The sequence below is a fragment of the Lonchura striata genome, chromosome 6 (genome assembly GCF_046129695.1).
Source record: "Lonchura striata isolate bLonStr1 chromosome 6, bLonStr1.mat, whole genome shotgun sequence".
NCBI lineage: Eukaryota > Metazoa > Chordata > Aves > Passeriformes > Estrildidae > Lonchura > Lonchura striata.
This window is the reverse complement of record NC_134608.1, coordinates 14,759,676-14,777,739: the sequence shown is the minus strand read 5'-3', so window position 1 is coordinate 14,777,739 and position 18,064 is coordinate 14,759,676. Positions and strand designations below refer to the sequence as shown.

Here is an 18,064-nt window from a genome sequence, read left to right as displayed (position 1 = left end):
AATGTGTCTTGAGAAGTCATTTTGACCACAGCTCCCAGAGGACCTAACCTCGGACCCCCAGGGCTTAGAGGAGCTGGGGAATTTCTTTTGTCTTTCTGTCCAATGAGTAGGTAAAATGCTCGCTACAAATACAGTAATAGGCTATGGAGCTACAAATATATAAATGTAAAGACTATAGAGAATATAAAAAAGCAAAAAAGGCAAAAAACAATTTGGTAGCAATCAAGTGACCTATGCCTCAAAATAAAAAACCTGTCTGTAATCTTAGCACTTACTGTAACCCTCATTGTCCCTAAAGCCCTAGAATCCTTTTCAAAATCTTCCTGAATTTTTGCTCTCACTTATATTCTAGAGCTTATCTAAAAAGAAACCAAATTATTTCAGCTCTTTTATCCATTTTTCTAAATAACTCCTCTCTTTTTAAATAATGCATATGTTTTCATTTGGTTTTGCCAATAATTTGCATTGAATACAGATCAATGTACATTTAGACAGCTCATACTGAAAGCCAGCATGGGTTAGGCAGGGATACTCAGACTCTCAGCACCTGTGCTGAAGCAAATCCATACTTTGCTGAAAAGGTGGCAATGTACTTTGCACATTTTTGAGGTGGGAAAGGAGAAACATCTATGGACTACATTTAAAAAATCCATGAAAATGCATCTGTTTTTAAACTGCAGGTTTTAGGTTTTTTCCATTTGTATGCTACAGATGAACAAGGTATTTTTAAAAAGAAAGGAAAAAAAAAGTTTAACTTCTAGAAAAACATTATTGTAATATAACAGACAAAACAGCTTGTTTGGCTTCCCCCTACCAGTAACCAGTGGAGGACATGTATGGAGCTGCACCTTGGTGTTTGCCAAGATTGAAAAGGTACTTTTGGTCTTAGACCCTTGGATAAACCTCACTACAAATTAATTGTTTCAACTGTCTGGTAAACTCCTGGCATTCCCAACAGACTGATGCACCATGTAGTTCAGTTACAGTGTCAAGGAGTACCACATTTGTGTTCAGTCTGTAGGATACAGAAATCCTTCAAAAAACAGGAGAAACAAACAAAAAGTCAACACTTCCTTCTACTTTCTTCATGACTCTCTTTCTGATGTTTGTTATCCTTCACTGGTATATCCTTCCTCACGTGAAAAGCCCCAGTCAATTTTCCATCTACACTTCTCTTAGCCTAATACAACCTTTCTAAAGGAGAAGAGAGAGAGAGAAAATACCCAAACTGCACTTAATGTTAAACATATGGACTGAGAATGGGTTTATACAATGACATATTGATGTCATTGTCTTCTCAATTGTTAATTCTCATATTAAACCCTTTGTGGCTGCCAAGTACTGACCTACCACTTTCACAGAACTGTAATCAGGATGCTTTGAAGAACAGCAGTAACTAATTCAGGGTAAACACTTCTGAATAAATATATACATATTTTTAACTCTACCAATTAATAAAGTAACAATCCAATTATTAAAGATGTAAAAAAAGCACCTTCCAGCTGAAATTTGCTAGTAACATCTTCAAAGCTCAAGCACACAGTGTGGAAATAGACAATAAGAAAGACTCTCTTAAGAAAGGAACTCGGGAAAATAGTTATGAAATTACTTGCAGTTAGTGTCTGTATGAACTTGCTAAAACAAGCACCACCCCCACCTACAGAACATGCACATGCAGTCAGCATTTCAACAGAACATCCAGAGTGGCTTAAAGAAAACACATAAAACACAGGGCAAACTGAGTGTCTGCAAAGTTAACTGTTTTCATTACCACGTTAAGGGAAAGAAAACTGAAGACATACTTCCAACATACACACTTTCACCACTTGAGCCAACCACCTAACTTGAAGACCAAAATCTCAACATCAAAAATACTCAAAGCTGGTCTGAAGGGTCTGAAGTGCCAAACATCCTTCAGACTGTTAGCAGTTAACTGAGATTCACTATTCACTTTGAGACTCACTTTTACTGAACACTAATTTCTGGTTAAGCATAATGCACACAAAAAATACCTTTTTATTTTTTTGGTCAGATATCAGTATCGTCCCCCATTTTCTACTCATGCGAGCTACATCTATATTACCTAATACAACAAAAAAGCCCTGTGCAAAAATGTATGTCTTTCAACCTTTCACTTTTCAACACACGTTCACACAGTAAAAGGTCTGCCTTTAATCACGCTGCCTTAATTTGCCCTGGAAAAGGATGGAAAGGAAGCAAAGAAGAACCAAGACATTCTTATATCGCCTTTACCATCAGCAGTGCTGAGTTTCAACTCCTTTACTGCCTTCCCTGACAGGGCCGGGGGCCCGGAGCCCCCGGGAGGCGCCGCTCGCAGACAAAGCCGAGCGGGGCCGCGGCCCGGCCGTGCGGGCCCCGCCGGGGCAGCGGCCCAGGCCGACCGCGGGGCCCAGGAGGCCGCTGGGGCGGAGGCGGGGCAGCACCGCCCGGGCCCCGGGAGGGACGGAGGGAGGGAAGGCTGCCGCCATCCCTCCCCTCTGGCCGAGGCGCCGGGACCACGGGAGCTGCGGCCAGCGGGCGCGACACACCCGCGCTCGGCCGCCATGCAGCTCCCGGCGCGCCATCTCCTACCTGCTCGGACCGGACCCAGCCCGGCGCTTCCCCCTACTACAGGCCGCGTCTCATTGTGCTCCCGCCGCCGCCATTTCCCCGCCGCCGCCGCCGCCTCAGTCCCCGCAGCTGTCAGGTCCCTCCATTCACCTGGGCCCGGGACGGCCTCCCCCTCCCTCCCTTGCCCCTGAGCTACGGTCGGCGCTACGCAAACGGAGCGCCGCCCCCGCCCCTCCCGCCCGTACCAACGGGGGCTGCCCAGCGCCCGCGGCGCAACCCCGCTCCGAGAATTCCGCCCTGCGCAGTCCGCACGCTCTGCATCCCCCCACGCTATGAGAGGAGGCCGGCGATTGGCGGCCGCAGCCGGGTAAAAGGTGAAAGGTTCGCGAGGCGGCCAATGGCACGGCGGGACACAGCGCCTGCCGGAGAGCCTCGGGGCGCTCACGTGCGCGCGCGCTCCCTCGCTCCCCTCCCCCGCCGCGCGGCGGGCGGGTCTCGCGCGCTGGGGCGGGGGCGCGCCGAGGCGCTGAGGCGGGGGCGGCGCCCGCCATCTTGGGAAGGGGCGAGCGCCCGGCCTCGCTCCTTGTGCCGCTGCGCGTTGTGCAGTGACTGGTGATGGAGGCACGGAGCTGAGGGGATGGGCTTGTTCTATCGCAGGGGAAAAAGGTGATCCCTTTTGACAATGCCAAATGTCCCACCTTTCCACGCACAGCTGGCCATTTCTGTAAGAAGTCACTTTCCTGCCAAAGGCAAGGCTCTACTTTTCCACTGGGGAGCCTTTAGTCTTTTCTGGTGCAGGGCCCAGAAGGTGGAAGAAGAAGGGACAGCTGAAGGTAGATGGGTTTTGTGGACTCCCAAGGCAGCATCTCCTTCTGTCACTGCATGAGGCAGATTGTTGCCTGGCTGGAGCACTGGTCTCACTCCAGTACTTTGGCAACACTCCATTGATCTGGTAGATGTTAACTGCTAAATGTTTATAGAAGTGCCCTGAAATGTCTGGAATTAAACAGTTGGTGTAGGGTAAGGTTTTGTCACCACCAAAACCCTTCAGCCAGAGGTGAATGAGTTACATTTGTTTTAGGCCAGAGGACGGAGTGAGAGTCTCCTGCGATCTCACCTGCTTGCACAAGGACTGGATGGTGATCGGCCTTGGTGCCTGATAAAGATGACCATAAATGCCATGCCACTTCTGGCCAGCCACTGCCCTTGTAAGCTGAGTGGAAGGCAGTCTGTTTTCAATGGAAGATCTGTTTGCTGGACATCCTGCTTCCTCCTTCTGTCTGCTCTCTACCGGGGACTTGCCATGGTAACACAGTGTGCCTGCAAAATCAGTATGAAAAAGATAAAGCTGACTGGAGCACTCCTAAGATCCATTTAAAACAACCTGAATAAAATTACTTCAGATTCAAAGTGATCTAGAGGCCTGGGATATTATCAAATTAAGTATTTTCTTGGCACAAACCTCTGCTGCTGTTTAGAACAGAACTTCTGTAATGCCTGCCATTATGTTGTTAAGTGTTACAGTACTGGGTATTTTTATAGGATTGAAAGGGCATCCTTCTGTTTTTTTATGGATGGAAGAATAATTATATCCCATGACAAAAGCTGAGGAAGAAGAGCAGCTGTTCAGTCTTATCCAGTGGGAACTGTCAGAGCATATGGGTCTATTTTTCCAATTTTAGCTGAAGTAATGAAGGAAATTGGCATTCTTGATTCCTTCTAACATAAAATAGAGCAGAAAGAAACCCTCCTTAGTGCAGACCATGGTTAAAGAATGAAATTTATCCATTTCAAGTAGGTTCAAAGAGAAAGCAAGCAGAATACTTAGAAAACAAAATAGACAAATGCCAGGAGAATTCTGGAAGTTATTTTCTTATAAAATTGGGTGTCTTTCTCCACAGCTCATTCCTCTTTGAGCCTGCCTGCTGACAGGAGTTTTTGATTTAAAAGCACAGGATACAATCTGTGCTGTTCCTTACAATCTTGTCCCCACTACCCTCTCTCTATTATAAGAAAAAGATATTTGATGTCATATATTTGTGTAATTAGACCTAACCTTCAGAGTTTAACCCCAAATTAAAAATGTACTTTTATGTTGATTTCACAAATTCCTTACAAACATTTTTAAAGTGAGATGATCTCATCAGTGTGAGATGCAACTGAAATCTCCACATACTTCAAACTGGTTGGCATTCAGAGTTTGGTACAAAAACCACACAACCAACCATAAAAACAAAGCAAACAGGCTGTGGGATGAAAAGGACACACTACCCAACTATTAAAATCTGGAAAAGAATAAGTAACAATGTACCAAGTAACAGCATTCCCCATATCTTTAGTACTATAAATACTGATATTTACTTTATGGGGTAACTGTTGTTAGACAACAAGAAAATAGAGACATCGATCTCCCTTTTTAAAAAAATTAGGGATGAGTGGAGGCTTTTCTGGTTTTTTACATTGACTAAGATTAAAGAAAGATTCTGTTTGGGTTAGAAAAGAGGAAAACTGTCATTAAAGATCACTTTGTCACAAAGAATTGTCTTTGTTCCTGCTACAGAACTGTCCAATCACACTGGTGGAAACCAGGCATTTCAGCTCCAGGGTCTAAAATGGGCTCTGAAGAGGTTCCATCCTGTGCGACAATGGTGACCTCTGTTGTTCCCTGCTGTCGGTACCAGCCGCGATGTCTTCTGACCCCGTGTCACACCCTGGTTCAGAAACGCACTTTGAAACAAGCTGGCAGTTACCAAGGAAATAGCTGCCCAAGTGTTGCATTCTAGTTTCTGGCCAGGAAAGGATGTGTCTATTCTGCCCTCCACTTGGGAAATTTTTCCTTGAGGCTTTCCTCTCAAGAAGCCCCCAGTCTGGCTACCAGGTTTTCCAGCTCATAGCTGTGAATCACTGCTGGAAAGAGCAGCTGCAAACATTTTAAAACACGTTGCTAATAATAACGCCTGCAGGGTATTATGAGAAAAAGCTGCAGGTATGATTATAGAGAAGGAAGTTGGAAGAAAGAAGATTCCATTTCTAAAACTGAGGCTTAGATTTTAACAAGGTGTTAGGTTGCATGAATCTTTGTCTCACCCTAACATGCATTAAAAAAGAAAAATATTGGCATGTTTTCCCACTTCAGTGACCCAGACTTCGTAATTCCAAGGATATTTTCCTTAGTGCAAGAAAAACTTAAATTATTATTTTTTTTTTTACCTCTTTAAATTACTGACATGAGGATATGAGCTGATGTAGTTTGGAAACTGACCCCTCTGTCTCCTGGCAGCATTTCCCAGGCAAAGTTCCCTGCTTTTTCCTTGGATTTCTCCAGACTGATGATCTCCTCCATCATCTTCTACTTACAGTCTCTAGAGTGTCTCTATCACAGTGACACATCACTGAAGAAACTAAACAAATTTAAATCACTGGTAAGGAAGAGGGATGGAGAAAAATAAATGTTCTGTTAGGAAAAAAATCCGTTTTTGACCCCATATAGCTACCAGTGGCTGAAAAAAAATTGGGAACAAAATTTATGTCAACCACAAGATTTGTATTCAACTCTGAGCTTGTAATTCGGTTGGCTTTTCTGGAATGCCTCACAGAGAGAGAATATTTTTAAACCAAAATTGGCTTCCAACTCCTTTAGAAATAATTTTTGGCTTTTTTTTTATGCCATCAAAGCTACAATGGGTTTGGATACTGTGATTAATTTTCCTATAAATTTATAAATACATCAAAAGTAGAAAAAGGAGGGAGTCACAAAAGACTCTGGTGTGACTACAAACATCTCCTGAACATGGGCAGCAAGAAGGAAAAGTTTTGCTCAGCTTTACTGATGATGTTAACCCTTGAAGAACTGAGTACTGCACTGTTTCCTCTCAAGTTTGTGCCAGTAGGGAACCAGAGGAGCAAGGGGGAAAGGCTCTCCCTTTCTGCCTTTTCTAAAAATGGGTGCAGGGTTTCCTTTTTCCAGTCACCCGGGACTTCACCTGATGGGGTTTTTTTACTGAAAAAGGGGAGCAATTTACAAGTAGCTGCAATGGCACAATACGAAAGATTTGTCATACAACAGTTAATAGAAGTTCCTGATGTCCTTGAGATATACCCTTGTTAATGCTCATTTATGCCTGAGAACCAAGAAATATCACTTTACAACATATAAATCTATATGCATGTCAATTCTTGATAACATACAGAAAATACTTATCAGCAGAGTGATAAATCTGTTCCCCAGGGTACAGAGCAAACATAAAAAAGAAATGAAAAATAATAAATTCAAAGTATTTACAGCAGATGGAGCTATACATTTTGCTTTGATCATATGTTATATGACATTCCAAGACAAAGAGTAGTTTGCCAAGGACTGTGATAATCCAGTGGTACTGTCTCACCAAGGAATGGAGTTAGTCACAAAAGGCATCTCATATATTGCTGCAATTAGCTCTCCTGGAAATAATCCTTGTAACATCAGTAGAAATATCAACTCAAGAAAAGATTACCACCATATATTGGTGTCATAAGAGAGAGCACAGCTCAAGTCAAAGGCTTTGCTATATCCGTGCTCCTGCTGGCTTTTGTTTACTGACCAGGTAAAATGAGCCCTGAAGAGAGGATGAAGGTTTCAGTTTACACCACCACCAAGAATATGTGTGATGGCCACAGGTTATCCTTAGGAGGTCTGCGCTCCTGCACAACCCAAGTGCATACTCAGTGTGTACACGTGTAGGGCTCCTTATCTGAAATGAACCCTGTGCTTGTCTTTGTTGCTGCTAAGGTCCAGATGAATCCAGTGTTTCCAACACTGCATATACATAATCTTCAAGCTACAATAACTGTAATTACACAACAAGGATAAGGGAGATTATTTTTGAGTTTCTGTCAGAATAACTTTTATCCCAGAGTAGTTAAAAGAAAACCAGTCCAATGGTTCCTGTCTTGCTATGTTTGAATTTGAACTAAAGTTTGGATCTCATACCACTGTAAAAGTATACTCTGCTTCCACACACTGAGATGACCAATCTTACCTATTTGAATTTTGCACCCTCCCTCCCCAGTGCACTTGCAAATTCCTAACCACAATGTCAGTAGCAAAAAAAAAAAAAAAATATTTAAAAATCAAACCAAAACAAAACCAAAAACCAAAGTGTATTTAGAGATTTTAAAGTTTTGGTTATGGAAAGTGGTAGATGCCCTATCCCTGGAAACACTTGGCCAGACTGGACAGGTCTTCAAGCAACCTGATTTGATGAAGGTGCCCATGGCAGAGCAGGTAGACTAGATAACATTTTAAGGTCTCTTCCAGTCCAAACTGTTCTATGATTCTGGAAATCTACATTGCTATCAGGACTGGGCCCAAATATCCCAAAATCTCAACAGAACCATGAATATTCTCCTGCTATGTACACTTGGGTGTGGGGAAGGCTGGTCCAATAGGCAAGTACAACCACTGCAGGAGTGGTTAGAAGCACTTTGAAAACATGTGAGGTGATTTGATTTTGTAGAAGGATTAGAGGAATATTTACAAGTCCTAAAGTGTGATACCCATGAAACTTTTAGAGAGGAAGCATTCCTATACCTTTCCCATATGCCATTTCCTTTCAGTGTATTTATCCAATTTAGATATATTTTTCAGGACACACATCATGGGGCAAATTCTGAACTGTATTGCAACTCTATTGTATTATATTTTCTTTTTCTCATATACTGCACAGGGAATTAAGATGTAGGGGGAAACTACATAGTAAATATGAAATGGTACTGCAGCTAGTAATTTACTAATGCCCAAGTCTAAACATATATATAGACACAACCCAGATAAACAAATTGTAAGAACAGTAAATAATTAAGCACAACTGTTTTTGTAAGCTTTTCCATGATTCCCTTTATAATGCCAGTTTCTATGCATTAATAAGTTAGTAATTCTTCCCCTTTATAGAATTTTTGAATCCATTTGTTTGTTGACCAGAAAAAAAGTTTGGATGCTTCCTCCAAAATGAAAAGTCACTTTTTGGGTAAGTGGGAAACAATGCACTTTATGAATTTGCAGTCTTTACTGAGGTCTTTCCTCCTGGAACATGCATTTAGTTTCTAGGCATGAAAATGTGTAGATAGATAAAAAATAATATATATAATAGATACAATATATAATAATAACAATTAATAAATTCAACAATTAGAATCCACAAGGACAAACCCACAGGTAACAGATTAGGAAGCCTGTCCATTTATTTCAAAACTGGAGATTCTGTAAAATAAATTGCAGCTATTCACTAGTAAATACTATTCTTAATAAGCATAACAGTTTCTTAAAACATTTTGTTTAACGGCTATACAGAAGAATTTAGTTCTTTCTCACAAAAATTAGCTTTGATCAACAAGTGCAAACATCCAATACAAGCCTCTGACTGAAGTATTCAAAAGAAATGTATTTGAAAGTACATGAAAATGCATTTCCTTCCTTATATCTGGACACCACTCAAATTCTCCCAGCATTTGTTCTCATTTTAAAAAAATCATCATTCCTCAACACTTGCCAAAGAGAAACATGTATTTTAAATATTACATTCCTTACGTACAAATTATCTATTTAGGATGAAGTCCCTCATTAACTCTTTAGCCATCTAGCACTTTACAGTTTAAACTAGAGAACTTTAACAAGAAAGGTAAAACAGTTTATTCAGCTTTTTACACAGTGGTATACAATAGCACAAGGTGGTATACCTACTAAAATGTTTTGTTCAAGACAAAAGTACAAGTTGAATTTTTCATTACAGTAAAAATACGTATTTAACTTGTGTAACTTATTTGGCATTAAAATGTGACTGCATTGTTTCTCTCAAGGACTCAGCAGCATATATGTTGAAAGTTACTTGATTCACATCAGACCAGTCATTTTGAAATAAACAAGAGTGATTTTCTCTTACAGTCTTAATAATGGCCATAGACCAAGGACCCCCCTGTACAAACTAGTCCCTGGACACAGCAAATCTATTCTGCTAATCAAAGAGATTCCAGGAAGGCCCAGTGAAAGTAATGAAACTATTCGGGGAAAAATATATTACCTGGCTTCAACACAGCAGTGACAACCAGGAACTAGTCTTTCTTGGAATGGTAGGTTATAGTATTTCTTACTAGGGTAAAATAATTTTTGTTGGTCCTTCTAACCTTTTAATGAAGAAGAAAAAAAATATATTAATCACTGAGGGGCCAATTTTATGTTCCAGAGACATAAACTTAAGATATTTCCCCCCACTATGGGGAGAAATAACATGGGGCTCATTTTCCAATATCAGCAGTAGCATGTGCTTGGAAAGGAATTGTCAAAAGTGCCACTGAGGTGGAAGGAAGTTTTCCATGTCTTACATTTAGTGGAGGAAAGAAACACTTTGATGTTCCACAATTTCAGTTAAGATAACCCTGAAATGACTATGGCACTTGAACAAATAAGGATTAATTTTTCACCCTTTGTGAGCTCTGGAGTTGTGTGAAGCTATGGACAGAAAAAGCGAGTTTCTCCACAGAGAACATAACTTTTCCATCTCATTTAATGTGCATGTATCCCATTCTCCTGCATGAACAGCTTCATGATCTTGGGCTGGCATGGGCAAGGACAAGCCACATTGTGTGTCCTGTTTAGATGCAAACCTGGAACATGAACATGGTAGTTGGGCAGCTGTAAATTAGTGTTGTCATTGGTGTGTCAGGGGAAGTTATTTACCTGACAAAAACCTGCACAATGCAGAAATACAAAGGATTTAGTGTTTTTTACTTCCATTCAAATCTGCTACCTATAAGCTCAATGGAAACAGCAGGCAACCTATTGTCATGGTATGAGCTTTCAGCTGTAGCAGTTTGGGAACTTCCATGGCCATACGTCAGCCTGAAATCTCACACTTGTTTTCCAGTTATTTGTTCCCTGCTGCTGTTCTCTTAGTTGAAGATGGAAATAGATGTTAACTTCCTCTCTTTGGAGGGTTGATTCTGCAGAATTTAGGAAAACAAATGCTCTGTGTAAAATGGAGGTAACTGAAGTGAGTGGTGTTTTCTTGGTGTACATTGAATTTACATGGGCATTGCATAGGCTCCAGCGACTTCCTGGCCTATGTGGTTGATGTTGATTTATGTGCCCTCAGGGCCAGATCTTGTAGTGTGTGCTTAGCACACAGATGTGTTGCACTGACTTCCACAGAAGTAGAGAAACTGAACACATCACTGGATGCATTCATGTTTGTGCTTGGCAAGAAGGGACTCCCAAGTATTTAAAGCTAGCATAAGTGATAATGCACAGTTATAATTATTATTATGTTAGATGGCTGTATGTGATACCACATACACTGGCCAAATGAATTTCCTACAGGTCGGATTCTTTGAGGATTAGTGCAGAGAACCCTAAAAACCTCCACTGGGTATGGCATGGTACCCTTGTAAACTCAGTGGAACACCATTTGAATAAAGTTACAGTCATACTGAACAGGAGTAAACTAAGAGTGTCCAGAAAGTTTACAGGATTTAAGTGTGTTTAGACGCCAAATATCAACATGTAGAGATTTCAGCCTCAGGAAGTTTTAATGGAGGAAAGTAGCTCAATCACTCAGTATATTTTGCAACTTTAGCTGAAAGTTTAACATCACAAAATTACATATTGCTATGCAGCTTTAAGAATCACACAAATGTATTCAATCATTTCCCCTGCTTTTCAGATCTGCTGTTCATTAAAAGCTCTTCTCCTGTTTGCAGTTTCTGGTTTTCAAATGGATGACACAACCAATGCATAGCTTAATGTTCATTCTCATGAGTCATAATTAATAAATAATTGTATCACATACATAGAATTTTACAGGTACTCTTAAAATGGTTTTACAATTCTATTAAATATATAGATAAATTAATCACTGCTATATAAAAAATCATTTTAAAACAGCTGAATTCTCAAGCTTTGCATAAAATTCTGTAGACACATTCATTACAATCTAGAAACTCAATAAAAATACATTTTAGAGCTCAATCTCGAAAAAATATTCATGGCATTGAAAATTGATTGTCATTTTGTACTGTAGTTTGTGTTTGCTCTGCCTTAGCACTAATAATTTCCTACAATTTGGCAAAAGCTATAATCTGGTCAGTTTGTAGATTATGTGAATGTTTTACTCACTCCTTCAACTCTAAATCATCTGCCCTGTAAATGTTTAGTGGGGTTCTATCTTTTTAATGGTTTATCTTTCCTTGCACTTTCTATAAAGTCATGATGAAATACTTTGTGGTTAAGTTACATGACTACAACAACATTGAACCATCCTATTATAGTTGCCACTCAGTCTTTAATGCTGCTTCTGTGAACACCGAACATCCTTTATCCAGTGATCCTCAAGGCACTTCCTGACGCTCACACTTCACAATGCTCTGCTACCCACATTTGCTCAAAACCAGCAGGTTTTAGAAAGAGTCTTAACAGATCAGTACCCCTGTGTACCTGAATTCAGCTTCCAAATCAAAATACCATACGTGGGCAGTTCAAGCTTAGCATTTTTCAATCCAGGCAAAAGTTCAGCAAAACCTCTGTATTCAGACAGTGCACATACCTATTGGAAAATGGGTAGACAATGGGTTGCCCAGAGTTTAAACCCTCCACTATAGCCAGTCAGTCCTCTGGGCAGCAGCTTAAAATAGACTTTGCCATAATAAATGTTTCATAACCAAGTTTTTAGGAAGTAGTTCAGAATAGTCTACAAATCCTAAAACCAAGCAGTGTTTTCAGAACAGGGCACTTGCATTAAGGAATTGGATCTTGCACTGTGGAAGAAGAGATGCAGGCTCACAAGTCAGTTTAAGTAGGGGAAGCTGCTGCTTATGCAGATGTCAGTCCTTACAGTTCGAGGTAAAGGCAAAAGTCTTGAAGAGTTTAGTTGTTTTAAACACAATTGACAACATCAGTATAATCACTCTTAGTGCTTCACCCTGGATCTTCTTACCCATGGAATGGGTGGGTAAGGTACACTGCTTCTGTTATAGCACACCCACAACAAAACAAACCTAAAAACTGAAAGCAATGTAATACCAAATATCATGGAATGGCTTAGTATTTTTGTTCCATCTATTTTGGATGGAAGAAGCAATCTCTGTCTCTCAGTGGGACAGGCTGGAAAGTGTACCTCAGTTTAAACACTGTGGAGATGACCAATACAATGGGGTTGTGGGATGCTGTTTGACATTTTAACTGCTCATTTCAATGTATCAATCACAGTTCATCAGTGGCAGGTAACAAAGAAAACCTTGGGTTTTCTCCTCCTTGGAGAAAAATACTGTGTAATGATATTTCTGGCATCAGTGCATTCCCATTCACCTTTCCATTCTTCATGGATGTAAGTAATTTAGCTAAGACATCCAAAGAGCTCCTCATCCTGATTAATTTTCTTAGGAGGAAGGAAACAAGAAGGCAGCATAATTGATTGAACTTTGATAGCTGTAAAGCCCTATAAAGAGACTGTAATCCAACTCCAAATAGTCTCTGCTGAAGATTAATGACATGGAAGAACCAGAGTAAAGACACAAAGGGTCAGAAAAAGTCGTCATAAACCAAAGAGACCTATGAAGAGTGAAACATAACGAAAAGCTGTCAACATTTTGCTCCAAACTAGTGCAGTACACTGCTGCTTGCAGCTATTAAATAGATGCCCTATCCCACCCTGGTATTCCCTGGTTTTCAGGATAAGCATAAAATGTTTCTTGTACTAAATTTTATTCTTTCAGAAGAGAAAGCGCTAACCTTTCATCTTTCTAATTTAGTCTACTTCGAGAAAGCACTTTCAAAAATTGCCATATAGGTTTTCTTTTGGAAGAAAGTATCACTGCCTTCCACAACAAGCACAAACAAGTTCATGGATCACAAAATCTGCTGACTCAGAATCTTGACTGCTTTTGTGAACAGGATGAAAGAAATGTTTTTTTTTTTTTTTACTTAAGCTGATTTAAGCCAAATTAAGCTGGGACATTTTGATCTCTTCCTCATCAAGAACAATGGATCTTATTTCTAGGTTCATGGGGTGAATCCAGTTCTAGTCAACAGTGGCAGGACAAAATAGGAAAGAGTTCAGCTTTGTGGAAAGGGGCTCAGAATTTTATCTTCAATGTTTAAGATCTCCTGTCATTCCTTACTTCTATTGAATTCTAACTGCAGCTCAGGAGAAAAATCCTAGGGGAACAAAAAGCTTATGAAGAAGAATGAAGTGTGATGGATGGTTAGGATTGCTCCAGCAGGTAACATGACTACAGACAGGTTTTAAATACCTGTAAATAATTTACTGCATATTTTGATGTATCTTGATCCCAGGTGTTATTAGTTCATCTGAAAACTTAGCCAGGGCAGGGATACACCTTATGCTACAACAAAATATGTAAAACTTATAGTCATGTCATTTAATTTTCACTCAATGTAAAATTATAAAATCCTTCATTTTAGGAAGTATATTACAGTCAACCTTCTGAATTTTCAGATGGAAGAAGCAATGTGATGTAGCCTCATAAAGCATACCATGAAACTAAAAATGTTTCAATTAGAAATAGTCACGTGGAGAGAAGTTACTGCTTTGAAAATGAAGACTTCTTTTTTTGTTCTACAAAGCATGGATTACACCTTCTCTGGCAAAAATCCTATATCAAATATCCTAAAGTGATCATTGATGTGGACAAAAATTACAAGTGGCAGAAGTAGCTCAACTGTGCCCATGGATAAGCCACAGGAATCACTTCAGTCACACTAGGAAGTCAGTACTCATTGTCAGCATTTTTTTGTATTTAGTTTTACATCTGTCATTTCTTTCTCAATTGAATTGGACACTTAAAAGATATTTCAAATTATTTTACCACACCCTAGTGCCTTAACAGTAACCTCAGCTACTGTTACCTATTATTTTTTGTATCTGCAAAAGAGAGAAATCTTTATGCAATTTGTTAATTAAAGCAGCAAAGAAATTTAAGCAAAAGCAGACTCGGAAGCACTGAGGTACTTTCTTAAAACTTTAGTTTCTGGGCTGAGATTTCTCATATAAAGTCTCCTAAGAAGCAGCTAGCATGTATGTTCTTCACACTTCTTCATACCAAATTTATTCCTGAAAATCAAACACACCAAAAGGTGCAGGATAAAAATTACTCTAAATCATAAAAAAAATCAAACTTCTCTACCCCAATAAACCCTCAACCTGATTTTGTTGCACCACTGGATTTGCTGCTGGAACTGTAATCAGTTCCTGATGTGTTTTCACTACCTGTAGCTCTGCTCTGCCTCCAACTCTTTCAAATGGAAAATGTGAAGAAGCATTTCTAGCCTTGCCCTTGCAAGTGGTCAGATCCAGAGGTAAGTCAACACCATCCCTTTTCCATACCTATCAGCCCTACATAAGAAAGTGAAGCCAGAAGAATAATTTTTGAAGACTAGAGCTCTGAATTGTTCATACTTCTACTGATAATTATCTGGTTTTATTGAGCATCTTATAAAGCAAGGCACAAATGTACAAAATCGCATCTACTAAATCAGATAATTTTTATATATATTTACACAATTACCATAATATAAAACGTGCTTTGACACTGTCATAGCACAACAGTAGCGGAATTGAAGACAACCTGATAATAAACACAAATACCAGGTCCTGGATTTCTGTTTGTGCTTCACCTGAAGGAACATATTCATATGCAGATACACAAAGCAATCCAGCCACCATCCCTTTATTTTCCACACCTCACACAGATCAAACTTTGTTGCTAAGAAGCTGTGGAAGGAGTAAAAGGCAGTAGACCAGCACCCAAAAGAAAATGACAAAGTAGAATAGCTCTGGTTGCTCAAAAATTGTTATCTCATGAGTTGGTGCCGGAGTCTCGCTTGCTTCCAAGTCCTTTTTCTTCCTGAAAACAGGAGAGAATTCAGTAAGAGGCAAGGAAAAGAAGAAGAAAACTTCAGTGTTAATAATTACTGTGAAGGTCAGAGGGTGGTCTAAAAGACAGCAGTTTATTGAACCTTTTCACTCTAGTCAGTTGGAGGGCCTCAGCTAGACTAGGAGGGACATACTGGGCTTTAGCAGTGTGTTCCTTCCGGAGTCAACATATGTAAGAATCAATCTTCTGAAAACTCAGACAAATTCTCAGGTAGTTTAGTAAGTGCCATTACAGCACAGCCCTCTGATATAAGGAGACTTCCACCTGTCAAGAAGATGCCTTTTTTATTTTCAGAACAGTAAACATAGCACTGGGCAACACATGTCACACTTCCACAGTTTTGCTTATACACTGGATCTGACTTGATATACTTTGGCCAGATCATCTACTTTCAGAGCCCCTCATGCTAGGCACTAGAATATTAAACAGAAAAAGCCCACAACTTCCAACCAAGAAACCAACTAGCAGCTGGGGGTTTGCAGGACAGCTCCAAAATTTCAACGTCACAAATTTCCAGCTATGGTTCATAAGGGCAAAGCCTGATGGATTCTGCCACCACTGCTGAGCTCTTACAAAGACAAGGAAAGGTCTTATTTAAAAAGGCACAAGATGGTGCAATCATTTTATAATTTTCTAGTACTGTAAGAAAATCACTCTGGCAAACTGTTTTTAATCTACTTTTGGAGAAAAATGGTGTTTTTCTACTTGGGGCCTCCTACTGGATATATACCTGAGTATTACATGAAATTCGCTTAATATCAGCAAATTGTACAACTGATACAGCTGTAACAGCTATTTGTGTAATTTTGTGGTTTTTTTTACAGAGGGAGAGGCCAGTGGATCCTGATAATATTTTGTGTGTTTTCTGCATCTAAATATAACAATCATTTTACCTAGAAGTTCAAAGAGGTACTATTCAGTATCAGCTAAGAGGCAAAACCTAAAGCGATACTTGTTTCTTACAGATATTTAGACTCTAATACCAAAGGGATGAACACTCTGTGTTCATGACCAGTCACCCTAAGTCTAAACTAAACACACATGCAAAACTCATAGATACTCCAACAGAGGCCAGTGCTCCACTGAAGTAATTAACTCCCTGGCACTGATCTCACTAAATATCGTTTTGACAGTCTTCCAAACATGGAAAGAGTCATTGCTGCCAGAGGGCTTACTCCTCTCTCAGCCAGAGATATCCACCACATGGGGAAAATGCTCAAAATCTTGCTTAGACAGCTGAATCTTTCAGGTCAAGAAAAAGCATTTTAGTCAAGGGACAGACTGAGCAATTAGGAAATTTTGTATCTTACACCTATGGGAAACGTGGACTCCGAGCCATTACAGAAGATAGTTGCTACCATTATAATTAATTTCCAGCTCCCTTTGAATCACTGCTAGTAGTGCCTAGGAGTTATGGCTTCCTTGCAAAAGTCAGTCTGAATAAGAAACACTCACCCGATGATTAATGGATTTTCACCCATATCTGTAATCTTCGGCTCGTTTACACCATAGGTTTCCTTAAACAAACCAGGAATAGATTAGATAACAAAAATAAAATGCAGCATCTCACAAAGGTGGTAATTGTGTATTTTATGCAAATGTATCCAATGTTTGCTCAATTAAAATGAAGTGTGCTTATAAACATATTTTCTGTCACCACATCCAGTACTGCAGTCTGGTGCACACACAGAAAAGGAAAAAAGTTGTGAAATAAGATTTTTTTGCTTTCAACTGCTTTCATCACTTGAATAAAATTCCCCTTGTTCACATGTATTTGTGGAAGCTCTGACAGTATTGCAAAACTAAAGCATCTGTGTTAAACCTCCCTTTCACTGAACACTGGTGGCAGCATTTTTTTTTAAACTCAAAAATTCTGACCATCCTCCAAGATGGTTAGAATTCTGGTTTTGTGTTGAAAAATGGCCATATTCCTGTCCTTGCTCAGCATGCCCAGATTGCTGATGCTGTCTATTCCTTCTGACTTTAAAAATAAAAATCCAGACCTCGGCTGTATCGTGTTCTCTCAAGAAGCCAGTGTGAATCACATCTGTCATTGGGGACGCAGTTTCACATTACGACTAAAATTCTTTTAGGGTTAGCTGCTGCTACTGATAGTATAATACAATACACTGCTACTGTGAGGAAAAGGGATGGAGCCCAGTTTTTCAGAAACAGTGCTCTTCAGGAGACACCCAGCACTTTTGCAGGGTTGAGACCAGGGCATCAACATTATACAGAGAATGCAAAAACTAAGAGAAACCGGAGCAGCAAACAAAAGCAGCTTCAAACAAGCAAAATGTTGCCGCTATACAGGTATGATGAAGTAAGATTTAAAGTTACAACAGATTTAACTGTAGTATTAGGTACTCCTTTGTGAATCTGCTTAACGTTCAGTAAAGTTTAGTATGTTTTTAGGAGAGTTCAGTAAAACTTTGCAACTATGCCTGGTTTTAGCACAAAAATTATTATAAGTCACAAGACTTTCATACTGTTAGAGGTCTTTTTACAGTGTGTGAACTTCTGGAGTTTGAGAGAACCAGAGAAAAAGTAATAAATAAATGTCCACACTTAC

At 39.8% G+C, this 18,064-nt stretch overlaps 2 protein-coding genes and 1 long non-coding RNA gene across 8 annotated transcripts in view; 1 reads left to right on the top strand and 2 right to left on the bottom strand.

Annotated features, from left to right (window-relative positions):
• The window catches only part of DICER1 (dicer 1, ribonuclease III), a 66,877-nt gene extending 62,963 nt beyond the window's left edge, over window positions 1–3,914 (bottom strand). For 3 of the 5 annotated variants that reach the window (XM_021549682.2, XM_031504918.2, XM_077783976.1), the window contains exon 1: window positions 2,593–2,769. The gene's annotated coding sequence lies outside the window, so the exon portion shown is untranslated. Of the gene's footprint in view, window positions 1–2,592; window positions 2,770–2,816; window positions 2,892–3,688 lie in introns of those variants that run through there. The other 2 variants (XM_021549685.3, XM_021549683.3) reach the window with 2 other exon arrangements.
• Window positions 2,882–3,985, top strand: LOC116183707 (uncharacterized). The gene is made up of 2 exons (XR_004148380.2): window positions 2,882–2,945; window positions 3,653–3,985. It is a non-coding gene; the product is annotated as an uncharacterized LOC116183707 (long non-coding RNA).
• A 4,787-nt stretch (window positions 3,986–8,772) lies between these two features.
• Window positions 8,773–18,064, bottom strand: part of CLMN (calmin) — a 75,419-nt gene continuing 66,127 nt past the window's right edge. For both annotated transcript variants that reach the window (XM_021549674.3, XM_077783975.1), the window contains 2 exons: window positions 16,948–17,009; window positions 8,773–15,462 (listed from right to left, as the gene is read on the bottom strand). In XM_021549674.3, the coding sequence (XP_021405349.2) occupies window positions 15,309–15,462; window positions 16,948–17,009 (216 nt within the window). In that variant the 3' untranslated portion in view covers window positions 8,773–15,308. The remainder of the gene's footprint in view (window positions 15,463–16,947; window positions 17,010–18,064) is intronic.